General features: G+C 38.7%; 1 protein-coding gene and 1 long non-coding RNA gene across 2 annotated transcripts; both read right to left on the bottom strand.

Annotated features, from left to right (window-relative positions):
* Positions 1 to 2,230: 2,230 nt before the first annotated feature.
* LOC127129304 (uncharacterized) lies at positions 2,231 to 4,506 on the bottom strand. The gene is made up of 3 exons (XR_007806290.1): positions 3,936 to 4,506; positions 3,351 to 3,852; positions 2,231 to 2,519 (listed from the first exon to the last, which is right to left on the bottom strand). It is a non-coding gene; the product is annotated as an uncharacterized LOC127129304 (long non-coding RNA).
* Positions 4,507 to 6,787: 2,281 nt separating this feature from the next.
* LOC127129287 (uncharacterized) lies at positions 6,788 to 8,200 on the bottom strand. The gene is made up of 2 exons (XM_051058519.1): positions 7,119 to 8,200; positions 6,788 to 7,029 (listed from the first exon to the last, which is right to left on the bottom strand). The coding sequence occupies exons 1-2, from the start codon at positions 7,896 to 7,898 to the stop codon at positions 6,889 to 6,891; spliced, it is 921 nt and encodes a 306-aa protein (XP_050914476.1). The 5' UTR covers positions 7,899 to 8,200; the 3' UTR covers positions 6,788 to 6,888.
* Between the last annotated feature and the right edge of the window lie 17,319 nt (positions 8,201 to 25,519).

Below are 25,519 nucleotides of genomic sequence, written 5' to 3' on the forward strand. Positions count from 1 at the left end.
ATTTGGCCTCAAAGAAACTTAATATTGTTGCCTACATTGGTAGGACTTCATACAACCAATAAACAAGTAAAATTATGGAGAAATGAGGGAGAATCGAAGACTTGAAAATATGGAAAAATCACCTTCGGGTTGCAGAGATTTGGCTTGATCTCAATGTAAATCCACTTGGTTCTTCCTCCTCTTGCTTGCAGTGAGTGATTGAGATGAAAAGGGCTATGAATTCTTGGAGTTTTTCTCCCCAAACAGAAGTGGAATCAAGAACTCGATTTCAATGAAATCCTTAAGAAATTCTATGGAATAGGGTTCTGGGATTGCTTGGCAAGGCTTGGGAAGAAGGTCCTCTTCATTTTGAAGCCAATGAGTTCTTATATAGGCCATGGAAAGTGATATTCACACCATTTTAATTTTGAGCCAAAAATAGAAATTCAAGTGTGTGGGTGCATGGGCATGTGCTAGGCCCAAAATGATCATTGCAAACCACTACAATTCGTGCACAAATGCTACTTATGTCATAACATGGAGCCATGCAAAGTTAAATGTTGTTTGAGTTCAAAAGTTGCCAAAACAAACCATGAGAAGAATCCATGCGCAAGTCCCTCAATTCTTGCCCAAATGAAGTGATCTTGGATGCTTTTGAAAGGTGACATCAAGGGGAACAACTTTGATGTTGAATACTTTTTCATTTGGAGCATGGATCATGATGAATTTTGAGGTGGAAGTTGGAGAAATCAAACATGGTTAAAAAATTTCTAAGTACAAAGTCAAATGACCACTTCTTCCACCTTGAATAACTTTTGCTATGAGCTCCAAATGAAAATGGTTTATTCACAAAATTTGTATCTATTTCATTCATATTTATTATGGTCACAGATTTGACACCATTTGGATTTGGCATGAGGGAGTTATGGATTTTAGAAGTTGAGGAGAATTGTTTGTTCAATGGTGATGGCCCAAAATGACCTATAATGTTTCCTCTTGGCACATGCCATTTCAAATAGAATTTTACACTTATTTGTAGTACCCCAAAATCCCCCCCCCCCCCCCCCCTTTTTTATTTTCCATCTAACCCGTAACCTGAGATCCATCTATCCCCATTCACGTCTCATGCATATTCATCACCATTCATTCCTCACAGATTCAAGGTTTCTGATTAACAAAGCGGGGTTGGATTGGAGATTTCGGTATTGGAGTTGGTAATCCTTGTGGTTTGTTTTGAAGGGTTGGAAACCCTAAATGGGTTCACGACATTAACAAATTGTTGGATTTGAGACCTTTGGTCATTGCTGGACACTTGGATCTTTGACCTAGCTAAACCCTTGTACATGGCTTGTTTGCATTCATATTCCACTGAATCTCATTGGACCCAAGTCACTATCATCCAATCACAAAATACATTGGTTCTAGTTGGATCATAGTACCACATGAACATACATTTTAATCAGAGAAGTCCATTTCATCATCTTTTGCATCAGTCTACTTTTGGTCAACTTTTGACTTTTTGGTCAACCAGTTGACCAAAGTCAACTTGTCATACTTGATAATTGCATTTAACATAATTGTCCATGATCATTTCATCATTAATTCAAGTTAATTTAGAAATTCAAGTTAATTTGAAAATTCAAGTGAATTTTGATAATTCAATTAAATTTGGAAAGTCTTTATTTTGGAATTCAAGATTTAATTTTGAAGTTGGAATTGGGAATCCAATTTGATTTTCAGAATCGTCTTTCCTATGGGCCATGATGGTTGTCCTAGAGTGATCCCATTTTTTGTCTTTCATGTCCATCACTCAAAAAAAAACAAAACTCATGTGCAAGCCTAACCCAATTGTCCATGTCCAATTAGTATCCATTTGGAACCAGTTATCCATAAACCATTTTGCTAAACTAATATCCATTACTAATCCAATTTGATTTTTTAATCCATGTTGACTATCCAAAACCCATATCCATTTCCATATCCAATTCTTTAAAAAACTCAAATCCATAACTTTAAACCGATTTCCAATTAATCCATTTTCCAACTATCCATTTTTATCAACCATGTTAGGTGTTATCCCTTTTTCTAAATCAATTAACCATTTACCAATTCTAGAATCAACCTTCCAATCAAGTTAAAAATCACAAACACAATCTAACTTCCCATTTCAATTAGAAACCTTTCATTAAATCCCTTCATTTCACAATTAATCTTTCTTTTCAATTTCAAGCTCCAATCTTAACATTCCAACTTTCCATAACATTCAAACTTTCAATATATTTAACCATTCAATACACATTACAATTTCATCAATCCATTTCTATTACAACCATTATTCCAAACATTTTTCATTAATCCAACTCAATTTCACATTCTTTAATTCAAATTACAACAAAATTTGCATCAATACATAATGAAAGTTTAATAGCATCCACCATGCTCCACTCTTCAATACAAGTGCATAGAGCAAGCAACCAAGTTTCACTCCAATATTCAAAGCATCCCAAGTTCACCATAAGTTCACAAATCATCTAAGCATCCTGCAAAACACTTTCACCGATTAACTCCAAGGCTAGCAAAATAATCCATTTTCAAAACACAGCCAATAGTCCTTAACTATCCAAAGCAGGTTGTGTCATATCCAACATCAAGATTCCAAGCCAATACCACAACAAATTAACCAAGTGATCACAGAGTAAGAATTTTCGGTCCAAACTAACTAGCCAACCGAATTGGAACTGTAAAAAAAGGCTAACATTTTGGCAGAACAGAGCATTAATTCTAACATAAATCATTCTAACATATTTTTAACCAAAGTTAATACTTTAACCGTATTCACATAACAGCAGAAAACAAAAGTAATTGGCATTGCAATCTAAGCTGAATTTCTGACTAACATTGCCAACAGTTACTGACAGAAATTGAACAAATTTTATTCAAATAAGCAGAAATCACAATGACACGATAATGATATATGAAGTTCTGGAATGATGGTTATCCTATCCTATCCTATCCCACCTATTACCGCACCACACTCCCTACCAAGTACAATTTCAAAGACAAATGTGAAACATGAGACAACCATAAAGTGCAGTAAAAGATCGAATTGGAAGCATTACCCCTTTCAAACAATCTCATCCGTAGGACACATCACAAGCATAGCAGTTTCTAACTGCATAACTGAACCAGCGAAAATAACAGAAGGAGAAAACCATTTTTAACCAACCGTAACTAACTCTAGACCTCTAACTGATTCCTAACCAACCTAACAGAAATCCTAACTGTTTTGTAACTAACCAAAACCGTAACAGATTCTCAACCGACTCTAATTGATTGGAAGCATAGTAAAGGAAGAATGAATCTATAAATACCTGGCTGATCATTGAGAGAAGGAGCTTTTTTTTGGATTTTTGCAGAGAGTTCTTTTCGATTCTGCAGCAGGGAATTTTCACTCTGCAACAACATCACTTTATATCCATTCTCACATAATCATCCCTTCAATATCAGCTCTCACCTTCAATCGAGCCCTTCAAACTTGTCTCAACCAATTCCTTCAACCTTCTCTCGAACAATTCCTTCACCTTCAAACAGCTTCAATCCATGTTTTTTCTAACTCTGCATTGTTTTCCATTGCTCCAATTCAGGGCTCCCATCAAATCTTCACTCTTCACAATTCATCTTTGAGATGCTCCAACACCAATCATCATCTGCAACAAAGAGTGCTCCTTCTTCAATTGGCCTAGAGGGTTTCTCGATAATTCATATTCACCTTCAATCCTCAAGCTTTAACTTCCTTCAAACGTCACCTCTCGGTCTCCGTTTCTTGACCTGCCGCCGTTATGTAAACACCGCAATGATGTCGTCACAACTCATCTGAAAAACCACAATGTCAGCTTGCAACCATATCAAACGCAACAGTGGTGGTAATAGAAGGAAGAAGGGAATGATTTTAATACCTGTCAATCGCCAAAAATCAGAGTACCGGAGTTTTGATTTCACAGCCTATCACAATAAGTCCAATTCAAATTCTTCTTGATTAGATTCTCAGTTCACGTGTGAGGCTTCACCACTCTACGCACAAGATGCGAAGTTGCATAGGCTTTCAGTTGCGGCGTTGAATCTTGCGATCCGGAGTTAGCGAAGACGGCAATGAACCTGACCTAAAGGGTGAATCCGAATCATTTTGTGCAAACTGAAGAAGAAGATGCACGCATATACATACACGTCGCGGCAGTAGTGATTGACTAGGGAGAGAAATTTCATCGAGAAGGCCTGTCAGAAGCAATCGCGGAAGCGTGTCCTGATCTCGATTTAGTTGGAATTGGACGCGATTCTTGTTGAACTTAGGATCCAATTCGCAGTTTGAACCAAAATCCAATTGGGAACATCGAACGAGCACGATTCATGATTTTGAAACGCGGCCGATTCCATCGACACGAGGACGTTGAACGCGATCACTATGCTAGCTCAGGGCTTGCTTGAATAGGTGTTTTCGCAGAAGCGCTTTTGCCTGATTTCAGCTTATGGAGCGGCATTAGGAAGGTCATTCGTCCAAGGTCGAAATTTGGACCAGCATTGATGTCGGGCCGAAAGCCCAAGTGCTTCATTCACCCGATACACACCCAAATCACATGTGCACCCCCTTTTGTCCAATGGGTCATTAATCTGGGCATGTGGTCTCCGGGCCTAAGTTATCTGTTGCAGAAAATTTTACCCTATACCCCTACAATTGTACCCATACCCCTACATTTAAAATTTTTTGACCAAAATACCCTCATATAAATAGGGTATATTTTCCGTTTCAAAATTTTTTTACCATTTTCGTTGAAGACTTCCGGAGAAGAAATTTTTTTGGCGTTTTTGCATTGTATACCGGAACACTTAAGAGTAAGTCTTCCGGTTTGAAAATTGTATACCGGAACACTTCTCTTAAGTGTTCCGGTTTGTTGTTTTTTTTGGACACTGAACCGGAAGTCTTCTAGAAAGTCTTCCGGTTTGTATACTTATATACCGGAACACTTTCTTAAAGTCTTCCGGTTTGGATGATGTGTACCGGAACTCTTCTTTGAAGTGTTCCGGTACGTAATTTTTTTTTTTTTTTTTTTTTTAATTATTTTTTTTACATTATTTTTGCAGTGGTTCGAAGAAGAGGTGCAGATGGCCGGATTCCAGTCCGCACGTTAGACCGGGGTGCATCTTCATCTGCAGCTGCAGCTGAGCCGACTGGATATCCAGGAGGGCCGTACGATACATCGCTTTTGGTGAAGTACGAGCATCATGTTGCTCGACATATATGGTTCGGTGAGGTAAGTAAACGGACTATATTTGAAAATGAATAATAGTTGAATATTTTATAATTTGTTTTCTAATATGTGTTTTAATTGTTTTTAGGAAAGAGGACCAAAGAAAGAGTTGAAGGTTGCCGGACATGGACTGAAGTTGAATTCTAGGGTTCCATTGGCTCTTCCACCACAGATGGAGAGTTGGGTATCTAGATCCGGTTTAGCTTCACTGCAGAGAACGAGTCTGAACAAGATAGACACAAATCTTGTCTCTGCATTTGTGGAAAGATGGCATCTAGAGACATCTTCATTTCACATGCCGTTTGGTGAAATGAGCATTACTTTAGATGATGTCGCATGTCTACTTCACTTGCCCATTAGGGGTATCTTTTGGAGTCCTCAGGATGTGACTGAAGAGCTAGCTGTTGAACTTGCTGTGGACTACCTAGGAGTGTCACAGAGTCAGGCACAGTCACATGTTCGGAGCTGCAGGGGGTCGTATTACAAGTTGGAGTGGTTATATGATATATTCGTACATCATAGGGCTGCTTCCAGCTGGGCATATGCGACTAGAGCATATCTATTGATGTTGGTGGGTTCCACCATATTTGCTGATAAGACCTTTACACTTGTAGAGGCACGATACCTCCTTCTGTTTAGGGACTTGGATGGATGTTCAGGATATAGTTGGGGAGCAGCTGCACTAGTTACCCTCTACCGATATCTTGGAGATGCGTCCATGTACAGTTGCAAACAGCTAGGTGGATATCCTACTCTCCTACAGGTATATAATTTAATTTTGTTAATTAAGTGTTGGATTCATTTTATAAAATATTGTAACTTAATTTGTTTTATTTATTATGTTTTTATTTTGTAACAGTGTTGGATTCACGAGTATTTTCCAACTGTTGGAAAAAGAGGGGAGAATTGGAATCCTGCTGGAAACTGTGGTCTTCCCCGAGCGATGAGATGGTCATATAGACAGGGAGTCCTGAAGGTCGATGATTTATGACCTATTTTGGACGAGCTGACACCTACCGACGTCATCTGGCGACCATTTGAGGATCATAGAGCATGGCGTGTATTTGATGAGATATGTCTTTACAGGGGCTGTTTGAAGTGGGGTGAAACAGTTGTTCCATACTTGCCTGATAGATGTTTACGTCAGTTCGGGTATAGACAGTATGTTCCATCCCCACCTCTGGATTGTATGATGGCGACGGATATTGATGTTGATTGGATCAGTTACCATCAGAGTGTTGTCGATGTGATCGGTTCATCTTCCGTGGCCACCACTCCATCTGAGGTAGTAGACGGTTATCTGGAGTGGTATTATCGTGTTTCCCATCCACGGTTGGTCCCTCCCCATCGTGACGCTCCTAGAGAGGTACCCGTTCCTGTATATGACGCCGGGCCATCTGATCCTGATTGGGCTCGTGTATCTACATTGATTCGTCGCTATCTGAGACAGGTTAATGCTGAAGAGGAAGATCCACAGTTTTCTGATTTATTTGAAGCTTTGCATATTTCTCGTTCACATTGATTATATGTATTAAGCTTTGAATATAATAGACATAATAATATAGATTTCATGTTTTGATTACATATTTATGTTTTGATTACATAATCATGCTAATACAGGTGTAAGTAATTGCCAATGTTGCATACGTCCTGCAAATCCTAGCATCCAAGTAGTTGCTATATGAGAACGAAATTTCTTCCAATCTAATGTGACCGGTGGCAATGGAAACCCCTCTTTCATGTTAACCTGATAAAGTAAAATAATTAAAAGATTAAGTCATATAACATAAAATATTAACTGGAATAATTAAAATATTTAGACATAAAAATACATACCTGAACCCAATGATTCTGGTTAACAAAACCAATGCAATAAATAGAGACATTTGGTGAATGTGAACTTGTCATCGGAAAGAAAGTGATGCACGGATTGCCTAAACAAACAAGTACAACATTATAACGATTGGCTATCAAGTAACCCATATCTGGTAGACTCATCCATTTTTCAGGTGGCTGTGAACCAAACGATTCTATCATCAAAGATTCTCTCACAGCTGACAACCGATTAGAAAATAACTTGTCATACAAAGTTGACCTATCCTTGTCTATTAATTCCAACCCCAACTCTCTGCGAACCATTGACCAACCATCCTCACCATATCCATGCAATGATGCAATGACTCTAAATCCACAATTACCATCTGATTCAACATTAACTACATCTTCAATGTATGACCTAATATGATTAGGAAATTGAACAATGAATTGTGGTTGCTTCTTTGATAATTTGATCTTCTTCGAAGTCTGTGATGGTTGAGATTGCCTTTGTGAAGATTGAGATGCCTTATCAACATACTCATGATACGAAGGGTCCCTATAAACATCATAATCTGCTGGTTTTTTCCCTTTCTTCTTCACTCCTCCTTTGGTTTTTATTTTCTCAGGTGGTGGACACAATGTTGTCATTGTTGGGTATGCTAGTTCACATACCCTACTCCTTAATGCCCTTTTCCCAACAACATCTAATGACCTAAATCGTCTCCACAACTCATCCATTGCAGCTGTCATATCCACCTCTGATCCATCATCTTCACCTTTCTCTAACTCAACTTCCATAGTTAGTTTCCTCCAATGAACATGAACAGCATCAATGGGTATCGGTATACCACCTACTCTGTATCTTCCTAACTCACAAGCACAAGGTAACCCATAAGATGTTCTAAGAGTACAACCACATATTTGCCTGTTAGTTCCAACATAATCAACTCTCAATAACTCTTCAGCAATACGTCTCAAAGCAGCTCGAGATACGGAACCACGCAAATAACCATAAAAGGGACTTACGTGCGCGTTCTCAACTTCGTAAAAACTCTTTTGAAATGAAGCTCTAATGTTTCCCAGTTGTAACCTCAAGTTGTTATTCATGGCTTCCCAATATTTGACCATGTCACCTATACTGTTTCCTAACATCTGCTTTAACTTCCAATGAGCAGATTCAACCCTAAAAATATCAGATATAAAAAATACCATTAGATATTGAAAATATTAAGTATTAAAAATATCAGATATTGAAAATAACACATCAAAAAACATAAAAAAAAAATCAAATATAAAATTATAAGACGTACCGATTAGTCGTTGTGTTACCCAAATGTAGGACTCGATTAATCCATGCTCCAACAAATCTATGCCTATGTGGAGTCAACCATGTGTCTTTCACATAATTAATAAATCCACTATAATCAACACATGCTTGCTCAAGTTGATGCAACCGCTGACCATACTCAACCTCATCACTAGCCCAGACAACTTCCATCCATAATGTGTCTATCGTCTTTTGCAGGTCATTCACCACATGTTGTTTGCATTTGGCACCAACGTTTTTGTTAATGTGAAATCTACATAGCAAATTAATCGAGTTGGGAAACACAACTTCAATTGCTTTCATCAAAGCAAGATCTCTATCTGTCAAAATCACTTGTGGACACATGTCTTTCTTCACAAACAACTCTTTTAATTTCTCCAATACCCAGCAAAAATTCTCTGTTTGCTCAGACTCCATATATGCAAATCCAACAGCAAAAGTCAACTCAGTCGATGTCATGCCAACAATTTCAAACAAAGGTTGTCTATATTTGTTTGTCTTGTAGGTGCTATCCATAACTAACACAATCGGAAATATATTCAACAACTTCACTGAATCAGGATGTGCCCAAAATATCTCTCTCACCACTTCCGAGTCATCCTTTTTTCTACTCCAATACACATATCCTGCATCCTCAATAAGCTTAAACAGATGTTGTATCTCACTCCTTGGACCTCTTATCTCTTTTTCTATCACACTCTTATGCTTGTATACTTGCGTAATACGAGTGACATTCTCAGGAAACTTGTCTTGCAAGGAAAGCAAAATGTTTCTAGGTGCTACATGTCTCTTTGCCAAATCAGCGACATGTTGCTTCTCATCTGTGGTCAACCTACCAATAAACGAATGACCTTCTAATCTATCAGGTAAACCATGATTATGTAACCCACATTTTACATCAATCTTCCAACCAGATCCATCTTTCGCCGGAGTCGACCTGATTTTAAATGGACATCCACATTTCTTGGACGCACTTTGGGTACCACTATCACTAATCTTGTGTTTCCCACCTTTATCACAGCCAAATATTATTTTGTTACTTCTCCCTCTCTTCCCCGTTTTAGTATCTGAACGACTGATAATAACAGTTACTTTATTGTCGATTCCAACCTCTTTAATCCATCTGATAACCTCTTCTCGTGTACCAAATCTTTCCGTCGTCATAAACGCATCAGTAGTATCTACACATATTTTGGGAAGATTTTCCATTTCTGTAAAAAAAAAAAAAAAAAAATATTAAAAAAAAAAAAAAAAAAAAAAAAACACGTACCGGAAGACTTAAAGAAAGACTTCCGGTACACAAAAAAAGCAAACCGGAACTCTTCTCCAAAGAGTTCCGGTATGCAAATTTTTTTTGAAATTTTTTTATGTGAACCGGAACTCTTTCCTTAAGTGTTCCGGTTTGTTTTTTTTTGTGTTCCGGAAGTCTTCCCATAAGTCTTCCGGTTTGCAAAAATACATACCGGAAGTCTTTTTGCAAGTGTTCCGGTGCGAGGGGTGTGAAAGTGTAATTTTTGGAATTTTCAACTGAATGGTAAAAATGAAATGGTAAATTGGTTAAAACCAATTAAGGGTAAAATGGGAATTTTTAAATTTTTGTAGGGGTATGGGATTAATCGTAGGGGTACAAGGTAAAATTTTCTCTGTTGCATATCCTAATTTACCAGGTTCTGCACCCAATTGCTTTTTTGGTTTAAGTTGTTAATCAATTTTACCTATGCTAATTCAAACCATTAGGATTTAATAGAATTTGTAGAATTTAATTAACCATTAGGATTTAATAGAATTCGTAGAATTTAATTAACCATTAGGATTTAGTTGAATTCATAGAATTTAATTGACATTAGGGTTTAATTGACCTTTTAGAATTTATTTGATTTTTGAGTTCGGTCGATTTTGACTAATTCCAAACATTTAGAATAATTGTAGAATAAGATTACATTGTAGGCATAGTTGAATTTTAGTTAGAATTTAATCGGTGATTGTAATTCAATATTCTCATAAACGACAATTTTGCCCTTTAGAGGTAATTGAAGATCTTTTATCCATTTATGCCATAATCCCATTAGGATTAGAATTCATCTTTAGGATTTAATCAATTTTAGGTCATGGTTAGAATTTGACATATTTTTGTAAATGACCAATTTGCCCTTATGGGCCTTATTTTATTATTTTTGTGATAGAATGGCATGATCCCTTTAGGATTAGAATGTAGGACTTTAATTAATCATTTCCTTACAATTGTAGGACTTTTAATCAACATTTTGACCAATTTGTGTTAGACTATGGCACGGATCTAGAAGGGGGGTTGAATAGATCTCAATTAAAAACTTGAGTCAGCGCCACCAATTTAAAAGAAAATTGGTTTTCAAAATTGTTTTAAGTGCGAAAGCAGCCGAGGAAAATTTTAGTCTAAAACGAACCGTTATTGGAAAACCGGATATGCGTTAAGCTGATGGAGTAGAGATAAAATGAAATACAAATTACTACACTATTTGCACACTCAATTGATATATTTCACTAACTAGCAAGCCTAGTTCCAATGATCCAAAATACCAGATAAAACTGAATGTAAACTTAAGACAACTTTGGCTTATGCAAATTCACAAACACTTGGTGTGCATACACTCCAAGAGATATTTGAGTTGAGTAAGTAATTCAAATTTATCTAGTACAATACACTATTGTACTTTGTATTCAAACAACAGTTTTAATCTCTTACTCAACTTATATCAACGTTTGGTAAAATTGCTTAAACTAAAATCACTTAATTTTTGAGCTGAAAATCAGATTATGCAGAAAATTAAAGAAGACAGAGATTTGATGAGGCAGTTCCCCCGCCGTCCTCGCTTCGGGGTACGTCTGCCCTCAATTCTAAAAATAGAATTGAGATGATTAATTAGATATCACCTGTGAAATTTAATCGTTTATACAAGGATTGCAAAGCACGTAAACAACAGAACTTCCAATGTGTTGAATGATGCTTCCTATCCTTGCTCCTTGATTCAAGATGAATCAAGACCTTCGATCGTTGTTGCTAGACCTCCGATTCCAGCCCCTTTGTTGAAGAATCTTCCGTTCTTCAAACCCTCGGCCCGGCTGATCTCAAACACAACGAGTCGAACCCGAATCCTTCACTTCAATGCCACCGAATCCGCTACTAGACTGATGAAGACTTCCTCTTCTCAATCACCTTTGCTCGGCTGAATATTGATGAAGCGATTCGTCCAAAAACCCCCAAACACAAACCCGTATTGGAGGACAAAACCCTAATGGTTTTATTCAAGAAAGAACCTGCCACAAGCTTCAACCCGAACTGGATTCTTCGATCACATCTTCGAACCTTATCACCTTTGCTCGATCACGAACCACATCAAAAGTAATTGTTTGCAGATGATGAGTTGTGAAATGTTGAAGATGAAGATGATGAGTCTTGGGCACCTTTTTCACTCTTTCTTGTTTCCTTGAACACTTGAACTCAATTAGCAAATGTTGGTTAATAAAAGTGTTTTAACTTCTATATATAGTAACAGACAAAACCAATTAAAAATAACAGAATTTCAAACATTGGAAATAACTCAGAAAACTGAGTTTACGCACGAGCGGTCGACCATAGGTCGGCGTGTGCTGAGCCGTGAGCTTTGAGCTGACCCTTATGGTCGACTCAAAGCTTCCATGAGCTGACCTGTGGTTGACTCAAAGCATCATGCGCTGACCCGTGAGCTTTGAGCTGACCCTTATGGTCGACTCAAAGCTTCCATGAGCTGACCTGTGGTTGACTCAAAGCATCATGCGCTGACCCGTGAGCTTTGAGCTGACCCTTATGGTCGACTCAAAGGTTCCATGAGCTGACCTGTGGTTGACTCAAAGCATCATGCGCTGACCCGAGGCTTATGCGCTGACCCTTGCGGTCGACTCAAAGCCTGCAAACCTGCAAAAATTCGTATTTTGTGATTTTCATGCATTTCGTCATGATCACACTTTGTCCACATATGTTTTTAAGAATTATAACAGATTTAGATAAGCATAGGAAAGGATATGATAGGTGATGTGTTGCATTTGTTTGTAGACATGCATGGTGGTCATTTGTCATCATCGAAACTTGCGATCGTATGTTGTCTAACACTTTGCCCTTACATACTCCCCCTTTTTGATGATGACAACCTGTGCACAGCCAAAGAGCAAACAACATGCAGTATATGCAGTATTTACACACATTATGCACACTCCCCCTTTCTTTTGTAATCTAACGCTATCTGCAAAACCGACTGTTAATTGTGTCGAACATTTTGGCTGCTTGTACTCTTCTCCCCCTTTGACAACATCAAAAAGAGACAAGGAACAATTATTCAACATAACAAAAAAAATTCACAGGAAATAACACAAACAGATAATAATATCACACCAATATCATTACTGAATGATAATCATTAATTAAAAGAACATTAATCATTAAAATAGATTGAGCACAAACAAGCATAACAGAGAAATGAATACAATCAAACAATAAGCAAAGATTTCAATTTTACATTTTTCTGCACATATGTTGACAAGTTTGATGCATAGATAGAATGCCATACGACAGTAAACATCCAAGGAGATATATCATGCATATATATACAATATCATTATGTGGTATAGCTATGTTAATCATGAAACTTTGCAGAAAGAGAGAGAGAAGGGAACAATATCACCTTGATGCCGGAGTGACTTGGTGAACACTAAACTTGTGCTTGCAACAACATCAACTTGTTAGAAGTACAAGATTATAGTCTTAAGTGGAATAAGGTAAAACAGCAGATTATAGTGCCCGTTCCGAAATATCGAGAATACCAAGTTCTCGGCAGATATGAAAGAAAGGTTCAGTGGCTAACGGCTTTGTGAAAATGTCCGCTAGTTGATTTTCAGTATTAATATGTTCGAAAACAATGTCACCTTTCTCTACATGATCCCGAAGAAAGTGGTGTCGAATTTCGATATGTTTGGTGCGAGAATGTAGCACAGGATTCTTGGTCAGGTTAATGGCACTTGTATTGTCACAAAAAATGGGAATACGGTCAAGTTTGAGGTTAAAATCCAATAGTTGTTGCTTAATCCATAGGATTTGGGCACAACAACTACCGGCGGCAACGTATTCCGCTTCGGCGGTTGACAATGCAACAGAAACCTGTTTCTTGCTATGCCAACTGACCAAAGAGTTTGAAAATAAGTGACAAGTGCCACTGGTGCTCTTCCTGTCCGATTTGCAACCGGCAAAGTCGGAATCGGAAAAACCTACCAATGAACAATCATTACCTTTGGAATACCATAGTCCATACTTCGGAGTACCGGATAGGTATCGAAGTATTCGTTTGACGGCTTTTAAATGGGATTCCTTGGGACATGATTGATATCTTGCGCACATGCATACGCTAAACATAATATCGGGACGAGAAGCAGTAAGATAAAGGAGTGAACCAATCATACCTCTATACCGTTTTACATCTACTTCCTTACCGTCTTCATCTTTGTTCAAGTTTGTACACGTAGGCATGGGGGTGTCTATGGCCTTTGCTTTTGCCATGTCAAATCTCTTGATAAGGTCCAAACAGTACTTTGTCTGGCTCACGAAAGTTCCTTCTTTGAGCTGTTTGATTTGCAGACCGAGAAAGTATGTGAGCTCCCCCATCATACTCATCTCGAATTCACCCTGCATAAGATCAGAAAACTCTCTCACAAGATTCATGTTAGTAGATCCAAATATGATATCATCTACATAAATTTGCACTAATATCAAGTGCTTTCCTTGACGTTTAATGAAGAGGGTTGTGTCAACCTTTCCTCTTGAGTAACCTTGATCGAGTAGAAATTTGCTTAGTCGCTCATACCAAGCTCTAGGAGCTTGTTTGAGGCCATACAAAGCCCTTTTAGTTTATAAACATGACCAGGATACTCATGAGATTCGAAACCCGGAGGTTGTGCGACATAAACCTCTTCATTTATGTGACCGTTAAGGAACGCACTCTTGACATCCATTTGGAATAGCTTAAAATCTTTCGCACAAGCGAAAGCAAGGAGAAGGCGTATAGCCTCGAGTCGGGCAACCGGCGCATAAGTTTCCTCATAGTCGATGCCTTCCTCTTGGTTATACCCTTGCGCGACTAAACGCGCCTTATTACGGGTTATTACCCCGTTTTCGTCCAGCTTGTTCCTAAACACCCATCGGGTGCCGATTACTCGATGATCTCGCGGAGGAGGGACAAGGTCCCAAACCTCATTTCTGGTGAACTGATTAAGTTCCTCCTGCATTGATAAAAACCAGTGTTCATCGAGTAGGGCTTCTTTAGGGTTTTTAGGTTCCATCTGCGAAACGAAAGCGAAGTGATAACAGAAATTACTTAGCTTAGATCGAGTTGTTACACCCTTTGAGATGTCCCCGAGAATGTTGTCGATTGGATGGTCTTTGGAAGACTTCCAAGCTTGAGGGAGATCATCGTTTGAAGGCGGATGAACTGCCTCGGTTTCCTCATGTTGTACATCTTTGTCCTCCTCAATTTTGACTAAGTCAGGTTGATCAATCCCCGGCTCGCAACCTTTGAGTATGTCTTCAGTAGATGTACCTGCACCATGAAAAACACTACCCTTTCCGACGTTTCTCGGATTGGATTCATCAAAAGTAACATGTACAGACTCTTCTACAGTAAGTAATCGCTTGTTGTATATTCTATATGCTTTGCTAGATTGAGAGTATCCGAGGAAGATACCTTCGTCGGCCTTGGAATCGAATTTCCCTAAGTTTTCCTTTCCATTGTTCAATACAAAACATTTGCAACCAAAGACATGTAAGTGAGAAACATTTGGCTTTCGCCCTTTTAAAAGTCCATACGGTGTTTTGTTTAGAATGGGGCGAATTAGCACCCTATTCAAAACGTAACAAGCCGTACTAATGGCGTCAGCCTAAAAATATTTTGGTAAGCCACTTTCATTGATCATTGTTCTTCCCAATTCTTCCAAAATTTGATTTTTACGCTCCACCACCCTATTTTGTTGAGGAGTACGTGGAGCGGAGAAGTTATGATCAATACCATGGTTACCGCAATATTCTTCAAATAAGTGATTTTCAAATTCACCTCCATGATCGCTTCTAATTGCAACAATGTTTGTATTTAGTTTATTTTGGGAAAGCTTAGCAAATCGTTCAAAGGCGGCGAATGTGTCACTCTTACTTACTAAGAAAATAGTCCAACAAAATCGAGAAAAGTCGTCCACTATTACGAAACCGTAATAGTTTCCTCCTAGACTTTTAATCCTAGATGGCCCAAATAAATCCATATGGAGAAGCTCGAGAGGTCTCGTTGTTGAAACGATATTTTTGGATTTAAATGAGATCCTCGTTTGCTTCCCCTTTTGACAAGCATCACAAAGGTGATCCTTGGTGAACTTAATTTTGGGGAGACCTAGGACTAGATCTTTTGAGACTACTTTGTTGAGTAAGTCAAAGTTAACATGTGCTAAACGCCTATGCCATAACCATGAATCTTCACTCATTGTTACGAGGCATTTGTCACTTGTTAACGATACTTCATTTAAGTCAAGCATATAGACATTGTTCACACGAAGACCATTAAACATACTCTTCTTATCATCATTATGTACAATTTTGCAACAATCTTTTGAAAACGATACATTGTATCCTTTGTCACATAATTGACTGATGCTAAGTAGATTGTGTTTAAGACCTTCGACAAGCAAAACATCAGAAATAGTAGTAGAGGAGGGATTACCTACACTACCTTTACCAAGTATTGCTCCACGGTTGTTATCACCATAAGTTACATATCCCTTCTTCTTAGCCACAAAGTCAATGAAGAGAGATATGTCACCTGACATGTGCCTTGAGCATCCACTGTCGAGAAACCATCTTCTCTCGGTAGTCTCGAGGCATTGTACCTGTGACAAGATAATTAACAAGAGAAGGTACCCAATTGCTTATTGGGTCCTGAGTGGTGAGGAACGAAATGGTTGCATTTGGGCATCCATTGATAAATGCCTTTAGGAACTAAAAACCTCCTAAATCTACATTTAGCAATGGAATGACCTTTCTTGCAACAATAGAGACAAGAGAGAGCTACATTTGGATTGCTTTTGCTATCTTCATCTTTTATAACATATTTATATTTTGATATGGATTAACCATACTTTTTCGAAAATTAGATTTGTTGATAGCAAAAGTAATCTTGGGCTCAAGAGCCTTGTCAAGTTTGGCTTTTAGGTTTCTTACTTCACCTTGCCAAATGTAACAAGTATCACACCCAAAGTTCATCATTCTACTTTTAAGGTCCTCATAACTTGTTTTTGTGCTTTCCACTATAGAAGCTTTAAGAGCCTCAAGTTTCCGTTCGGATTCTTGAATTTTATGTTCCAAATGAGAAAAAATTTCTTATTTGAGGCAAGCCTTTTAAAGGCTTCTTTTGCTTCATAGTGTAAAGTATCAAAAGCAATTTGCAATTCATTATCAGACATACTAGAGGATTTTTCATATTTAGCATGTCGTACCTGTTTCTTTTTGTTCTTTTGATGAGCAGAAAGGCATAGATTTGCATTTTCATCTTCATCACTAGAGCTTTCATCATCAGAGGAGTCGCTATCGCTTTCCCAAGCGATGTATGCTCTCCTTGGCTTTGATGGTTTCTTGTGTGGTTTGTATGAGTCTTTTTCTTTTGTCTTTTTGTTCATCGGACAGTCCGGTTTGTAGTGACCCGGCTTTCCACACTTATAGCACGACCCTCTAGTTGTTTTTCCTTTTGAGTCATCATTTTTTGGGAACCTAGATTGCTTCCGGAAGTTTACCAAGTTCTTCTCGGAATGTTGGATGTCGTTCTTTCTCACGTAACGGTTGTAGCGTTTGACGAACAACCCCATATCTTCACTCTTGTCCTCTTCTTCTTCGTCACTCGATGAATAATCACTTTGCTCTTTTGCTTGAGACTTTGAGGAGGAAGTCTTTAGAGCTATTGATTTCTTTTCACTCACCTTTGCTTTGTCTTTCTTGTCTTTCTTTTCGTGTTGTTCCAGGCTTAAGAGAACTTGTTCGTGCTCTTGTAGTTTACCGAACAATGTTGTCAAGTCTAATGTGGTAAGATCATTTGCCTCTTTTATGGCGGTCACTTTCAGCTGCCATTCCCTGTTAAGACATCTTAAGATCTTATTAGTAGCAATATCATTGGAAACAGGCCTACCAAGTGAATGTAATCGATTGATGAGATGAGTGAATCTCTTTTGCATGTCGGCAATGGTTTCCCCTTGCTCCATGAAAAAGAGATCAAACTCTTGTGTTAGTGTATTGATTCTAGCCAATTTAAAATCATTTGTCCCCTCATGGGCAATTTGTAGTGAATCCCACATGGCCTTAGCAGTAGGACAATGGGATACACGATAGTATTCATCTACGCCTAATGAGGAGATTAGGATATTTTTGGCTTTCCAATCATAATTGTATTTCTTTTCATCATCATCGGTCCATTGTGCTTCGGGCTTAGGCACAACTTCGTTGTTCTCATTGGTCATGGTTATTTGAATTGGACCATTGAGAATAACATTCCATATTTTTCTATCTATGGAATTTATGTGCACCCGCATACAGTCTTTCCAATAACTATAATTTTCACCATTGAAAACGGGAGCTCTATTGTAAGCCCCTTTAGGTTCGTTAGCCATTTTCTATCAACGTTGTATTTTGAAGCACGGAGTGAACCGGAGCTCCTGATACCACTTGTTAGACTATGGCACGGATCTAGAAGGGGGGGTTGAATAGATCCCAATTAAAAACTTGAGTCGGCGCCACCAATTTAAAAGAAAATTGGTTTTCAAAATTGTTTTAAGTGCGGAAGCAGCCGAGGAAAATTTTAGTCTAAAACGAACCGTTATTGGAAAACCGGATATGCGTTAAGCTGATGGAGTAGAGATAAAATGAAATACAAATTACTACACTATTTGCACACTCAATTGATATATTTCACTAACTAGCAAGCCTAGTTCCAATGATCCAAAATACCAGATAAAACTGAATGTAAACTTAAGACAACTTTGGCTTATGCAAATTCACAAACACTTGGTGTGCATACACTCCAAGAGATATTTGAGTTGAGTAAGTAATTCAAATTTATCTAGTACAATACACTATTGTACTTTGTATTCAAACAACAGTTTTAATCTCTTACTCAACTTATATCAACGTTTGGTAAAATTGCTTAAACTAAAATCACTTAATTTTTGAGCTGAAAATCAGATTATGCAGAAAATTAAAGAAGACAGAGATTTGATGAGGCAGTTCCCCCGCCGTCCTCGCTTCGGGGTACGTCTGCCCTCAATTCTAAAAATAGAATTGAGATGATTAATTAGATATCACCTGTGAAATTTAATCGTTTATACAAGGATTGCAAAGCACGTAAACAACAGAACTTCCAATGTGTTGAATGATGCTTCCTATCCTTGCTCCTTGATTCAAGATGAATCAAGACCTTCGATCGTTGTTGCTAGACCTCCGATTCCAGCCCCTTTGTTGAAGAATCTTCCGTTCTTCAAACCCTCGGCCCGGCTGATCTCAAACACAACGAGTCGAACCTGAATCCTTCACTTCAATGCCACCGAATCCGCTACTAGACTGATGAAGACTTCCTCTTCTCAATCACCTTCGCTCGGCTGAATATTGATGAAGCGATTCGTCCAAAAACCCCCAAACACAAACCCGTATTGGAGGACAAAACCCTAATGGTTTTATTCAAGAAAGAACCTGCCACAAGCTTCAACCCGAACTGGATTCTTCGATCACATCTTCGAACCTTATCACCTTTGCTCGATCACGAACCACATCAAAAGTAATTGTTTGCAGATGATGAGTTGTGAAATGTTGAAGATGAAGATGATGAGTCTTGGGCACCTTTTTCACTCTTTCTTGTTTCCTTGAACACTTGAACTCAATTAGCAAATGTTGGTTAATAAAAGTGTTTTAACTTCTATATATAGTAACAGACAAAACCAATTAAAAATAACAGAATTTCAAACATTGGAAATAACTCAGAAAACTGAGTTTACGCACGAGCGGTCGACCATAGGTCGGCGTGTGCTGAGCCGTGAGCTTTGAGCTGACCCTTATGGTCGACTCAAAGCTTCCATGAGCTGACTTGTGGTTGACTCAAAGCATCATGCGCTGACCCGTGAGCTTTGAGCTGACCCTTATGGTCGACTCAAAGCTTCCATGAGCTGACCTGTGGTTGACTCAAAGCATCATGCGCTGACCCGTGAGCTTTGAGCTGACCCTTATGGTCGACTCAAAGGTTCCATGAGCTGACCTGTGGTTGACTCAAAGCATCATGCGCTGACCCGAGGCTTATGCGCTGACCCTTGCGGTCGACTCAAAGCCTGCAAACCTGCAAAAATTCGTATTTTGTGATTTTCATGCATTTCGTCATGATCACACTTTGTCCACATATGTTTTTAAGAATTATAACAGATTTAGATAAGCATAGGAAAGGATATGATAGGTGATATGTTGCATTTGTTTGTAGACATGCATGGTGGTCATTTGTCATCATCGAAACTTGCGATCGTATGTTGTCTGACACTTTGCCCTTACAATTTGCACATGCTCCCTCATGACTTCTAACTTAGAATTTTCCATCAATTTCTAATGCATGATCCCTTAGGGTAGTTCCTAACAATTACTAACTTTGATTAGGATGATCTAGTTCCCCAAAAATAAAATAAAACCCATGATTAAATTGATTAAGAGCAATTTCGATCAATTAAATCCTTTGAACTTGTATAATCTAACAGTCTAAATTGAGTGACCAAAAGACCCTTGTTCACTTAATAAGACTTTTCTTCCAAGCTGTGGAGCTCAAGGCCTCAAGACAAGATCTTCAATCAAGGCATTCTCAGTCATACCAAGCAGCGGATTATTCAAGCACATCAAAGGTGGCATATTCAACACTTGTTAAATCAAAGTTAGAAGTGTGTGGCACAAGCCTTAAGCAATAGAGAAGGAGTGGGACTAGAGTATTCCTTCCCCCATTCTGAGTATCTTTGGGTATGGGACGTATGACTCAGCACTCATCGTACTCATCTCTATTCATAGACTTTAGAACAATTCTAACCATACGACTGACAAGTCTCTCACTACAAAGCAAAAACAACAAAATCAAGGACCATGTCAGCAACTTATCAATCATGAATCAAGTTGTACGATACGAGCCTTAAGTAATGGAGAAGGAGTGGGACTGGAGTATTCCTACCCCCATTCTGAGTATCTTTGGGTATGGGATGTATGACTCAACGCTTATCGTATTCACCTCCATTCATAGACTTTAGTGCAATTCGAATCTAACGATTGATAAGGTCTTCATAAATACAAGAAACAACTACAAAGACTCTTCTCTCTCCACTTGAAGTTTAAGACGAGAGTTACATGCCACGAGCCTTAAGTGGTAAAGAAAGAATGAGACTACAGCTTTCCTACACTCATTTTGGATATCTTTGGGTGTGAGGCATTTGGCTTGTTCCTTATTGTATCCACCTTTACCCATAGAATTTAGGGTGATTCTTATTCGGTAACTATCAAGTTTATCTATTCTTCATTCTATTCAATTCTCAATCATTCCATTTCTAATCATTTCAATCTCAACCATCCATTTCTTCTTGCCTCCAATCAATTTCTTTTTAGCCCTGGTGGGTTAAACTACGAAAGCTCTGATTTCTTTATTGCACTATAAGGGTATGTAGGCAGGAGAACTCGGTTTCTTCGCAAGCTATCTTATTTATCAATCCACCTTCTCTACCCTATTTATCAATCAATCATTCTCCGTTCATTCAATATATACCATCTTTTTGAGACCAATCATATTTCTCCTTGGACTCCTTGTCCATCCTTTTAGGACGTCCTGGTGGCAGTCCCTCTCTTCATTCAAGAGCTGTTTGGGAAAACAACCTCAAACACTTAACTTAGTCTTTCTTTTTGTCTTTACCTTATAGTGGCGGCCTACTATTCCACGTATTGGTAAATGCTTACCTTGCTCTTTGATTAAGAGTCTATCTCCTTCTTAGACCCAAGATACTATCCTGATTTGATCTCAAATTGTTGATTCCCCAGCAAGTGATTCCTTGCACTTCATTACTGCAGTCCTTCCTTGAAGATGTGTTTGTCTTGTGAGTCCACGTTGCTTATACAAATCTCTCTCTCTTTCTATTCTCGTAGTTCTGAACTACGATTTCTCTGACTTACTCATTGCACCACGAGAATACGTAGGTACGAGGATGCGAATCCTTGGCGAGCATACTTCTAATTATTCTTCCTTCGTTTTAGGGCATCGTCCATATCTTTCATAATTCATTACCTACCTTCGATCATAAATCGTTCACCCAGTGACATACTGTCTCTTTGACATTGAAATATACTTTCTTTGGAATTCCATATACACCTTTTTAGGACGCCTAACAAATAGTCCTCATTTCTACCTAGAGTTGTTTGGGCAAACAACCCCAAACACTTAATTCCTTCCTTTTTAGCTAACACCCTGTAGTGGTTAAAATATATTTCCCTATATGGTAGAAATCCCATTTCTCTTATGGATTCCAATATACTTTCACCTTTTGATTTCAAATAATACTTCCTCAGTCGCTATATTTCCAAATACCCTATTTTGTGACTTCGGTCACTTTATTCCGTTCATCTCCACGATACATTCATAATCTACCTTCATTCACTCCACGTGATATACCTATTCTTTGATCCAAATACAATATACCTTTGTGTTCCATCTTGTACCTCCTTGAGAACCAAGAGTTTTTTGGCCCTTAACCCAAACACATAATTCCTCTTCTTTTCAGCTGTTCCAATACAGTGATACAAGTGCTATACGCCCTCACTTGTTGGTTCACACCTGTTTACTCTTGGGTTCACATTTTCGCCTTTTTGGAGTGCAAATCATATAATTCTTTGGCTCATACCATATTTCTATCACCATTCTTTTCATCTCCTACTTCTAGTTCCTTGAACTACGAAGCTCTGAATTACTCATTGCACTATGAGGATACGTAGGCATGAGGACCCTAATCCTCACCGAGCACTTTATCCTTCCTTTCCCATTTTTTTGCGAGTAATCTTTAGATAACACCTATTCGAGCAAGAACAATCAAAATGGTTCCCATGGAGTACCATGGATGTTTGGGGTGCTAATACCTTCCCCTTGCATAACCGACTTCCTTACCCAGTATATCTCTTTCCCCCGGGTTTTATCGATGTTTTCCCTCCCCTTCGGGGATAAATAAAGTTTGATGGCGACTTTGTTGTATGTTCGAGCGTGCTATACGTTCGGGTATATTTCTGCTAGCTTCAGCTGGCGACTCTGCTAGGGAGTCCTTGCTTTGCTAGGTAGGAGTCGAGCCTAGTTTTGATTGCTTTCTTAGCTTGCTTAGGTGTTTATCTTTGCGCTTTACTCGCTTTATCATATTATTAATTTGATATATATTATGGATATTATTTGTTATACTCCCTGCTGGATTGGGATAGATTACATGAGAGGAAAGCTCTGTAATCGAGCTCAGTATACACATAGGTTAGACTCGTGGATAGTCGTGTACGCCCGCGTTTCGCGCGTTGGGTTGTCACGAGAGCCACACCCAGACTAGATTCACTTGGAAGTACTTTTGTCCTGTGAGTATTCACTACGGCAGGGTATTTCCATTTCGAGTCGATGACTCCGGGAGACCTTCTAGGGACCACCTTGGAGCATAATCCACACCTGTGAGTGGGATATGGGTTTTTATTGCAGGAAACCGTAGACTCTACATACCCTTGTTCTCATGGATGTCGAACCTTCGATCCTGCATCGGGAAGTATACACAGATTATTCGGATTATTGGTGTTGTTAACCTATGGTGTTGCATCGTTGTACATGTATTGGAGCTTGGAACTTGGGTTACTATACCTCCAGTCCTTTGAATCTATGGATGTTGCATAATTATTTGCATTTCATCCCTAACATGTGCATTCATTCATTTTCATTTCACGCATGTTAACTAGAAAACTCACCCTATCCATTCCTCCGTCAGAAAGACAATGATTCGCCGGCACCACTCATCCGAGGATCATGGAGGAGATCAAGAGCATTGACCGAGCTGATATGGTTTTGGGGCTATTCTTGGATAGCATTACAACAAACTTCCCAAATCAGGTTGTGATTGATGAGCAAGTTGAAGACATTCTGAAGGAAGATAACAAACATAAGGATGTTGCAGGCTTTCCGCCACCTCGTCCTCAAGAATAGTGTGTACTTCCACATCAGAGGCCTGCTCAAAACCATCAGAAATTGAAGCAGAAGCAAATCAGCAAAGGAAACAAAGATCAAGGAGGGAGACTTCCTCGCTATGATCCAATTCCTGTGAGTTACGCACATCTTCTACCTATATTGGTTAAGGTTGGGGCAATTGTGCCTAAACAGACCGAACCTGCTAAGTTTCCCTATAGCCATAAGCATGACCCTCATGCCACGTGTGGATATCATGTTGGACATGTAGGGCGCTCTACAGAAGCTTGTCGTGTTCTCAAGATCAAAGTTCAATAACTCATTGACCAAAATTTGTTGTGCTTTACACCCATGACTGCTAAGATGCTCATCGAGAAAGAGTTCTAATACAAGGGTCCTTCGATTCATGTGCAAGTTCCTCCACCTGTGTTCCAACCTGCTATGCAGTATCTGAATCAAGGATCCCACTTTGGAATGATGTTGGCCTATATTGGGGCATCATCTACTGTTGTTGCACCTCAGTACACCTATATTGGGGAACCCTATACCCCATTTGGAGTTCATTATGATCAGACTTCACATCAGACGGTCAATCCTGGCTTGGGGCAATCTGCTCAAATGTTCCATCCAATGAATATTCCTCCGACTCATGCTCTGTTGCAAGTACCTTGGATGCCTATGTCAAGCTACTCATACCCACGTGGTGTCACGTCCTAATATCAACAACCTTCTCGGACTCAAACTCTGAAAAGTCAACAAACTGTGCCACGCAATCATCAAAGGCAGAGACAGACCAGACATCGCAACAAGAAGCGTCCTCAACACGACTAGATCCCTGTATCATATACTCAATTACTTTCATATCTTGTCCAGCAAGGGGTAATTGTGCCAAAGGAGATTCCTCCTGCAATGCCTCCCTACGATAACAAGCATAATCCTAATGTGTCTTGTGTGTTCCATGCCGGATACATAGGGCATTCTACTGAGGATTGTTGGGATTTCAAAGTTAGAGTGCAAAAGTTAATTGATTAGAAGGTCTTGTCATTCTCTGAGAAAGGACCCAATGTTATAACCAACCTGTTGCCAGACCATTGTGGACAAGTTGTGAACGCAGTCAGTGTTGAAGATGGCTCAGATTCAGTTGCTTCTTCAGAGGAGATCAAAGTTAGAACTATCATATTGACTCGATCATGTCTCATTTGTAATATTTTCTTGTATGTTAATGTATTGTTCAATTGTGAACTTGTTTGTTTTTGAATAATGATCATAATGGAATAAACGTCCATGTTTTGCTTAAAATCCATTCGTTTTCACTCATATTTTATTTATCAGTATCAAACTGTTTCTCAAAATAAAACCAAAAGAGAATTATGCAATTAAAAATGCACAAGATCGTTGCCTGTATGCTTTTGAATAAGACCATGCTGATGATGTAAGGCATTGTTCAATCCCTAAACACTGGAGGTATAGGGAAGTTAATCCCTAGTCAACCCCTATGGGCCTTGTAGTAGGAGTTCCTTTCTTTAACACATACAACCCTCATGTTTAACCAGGGGCAGGGTAGTCTTTAGTTAGTTTAAACTTGCATTCGAAATTCAGAAACAGAATGTCTCATTAAGTGATCAATCACATCATATCCCTCTCAGAAGGATAGAATCACAAACTCATAATGGTGAGATAGTCACGAACTGTATAACAAATCCAAATCAGACAAGCAGAATATCATAGAATTTGCTCAAATAGGAAAAGAAAAACGGAAAAAAAAATGAAAAATCAAAAGCAAATAAAAAGCCAGCTAAGTTAAGAACTTG

The sequence above is a fragment of the Lathyrus oleraceus genome, chromosome 1 (genome assembly GCF_024323335.1).
Source record: "Lathyrus oleraceus cultivar Zhongwan6 chromosome 1, CAAS_Psat_ZW6_1.0, whole genome shotgun sequence".
Classification (NCBI taxonomy): Eukaryota; Viridiplantae; Streptophyta; class Magnoliopsida; order Fabales; family Fabaceae; genus Lathyrus; species Lathyrus oleraceus.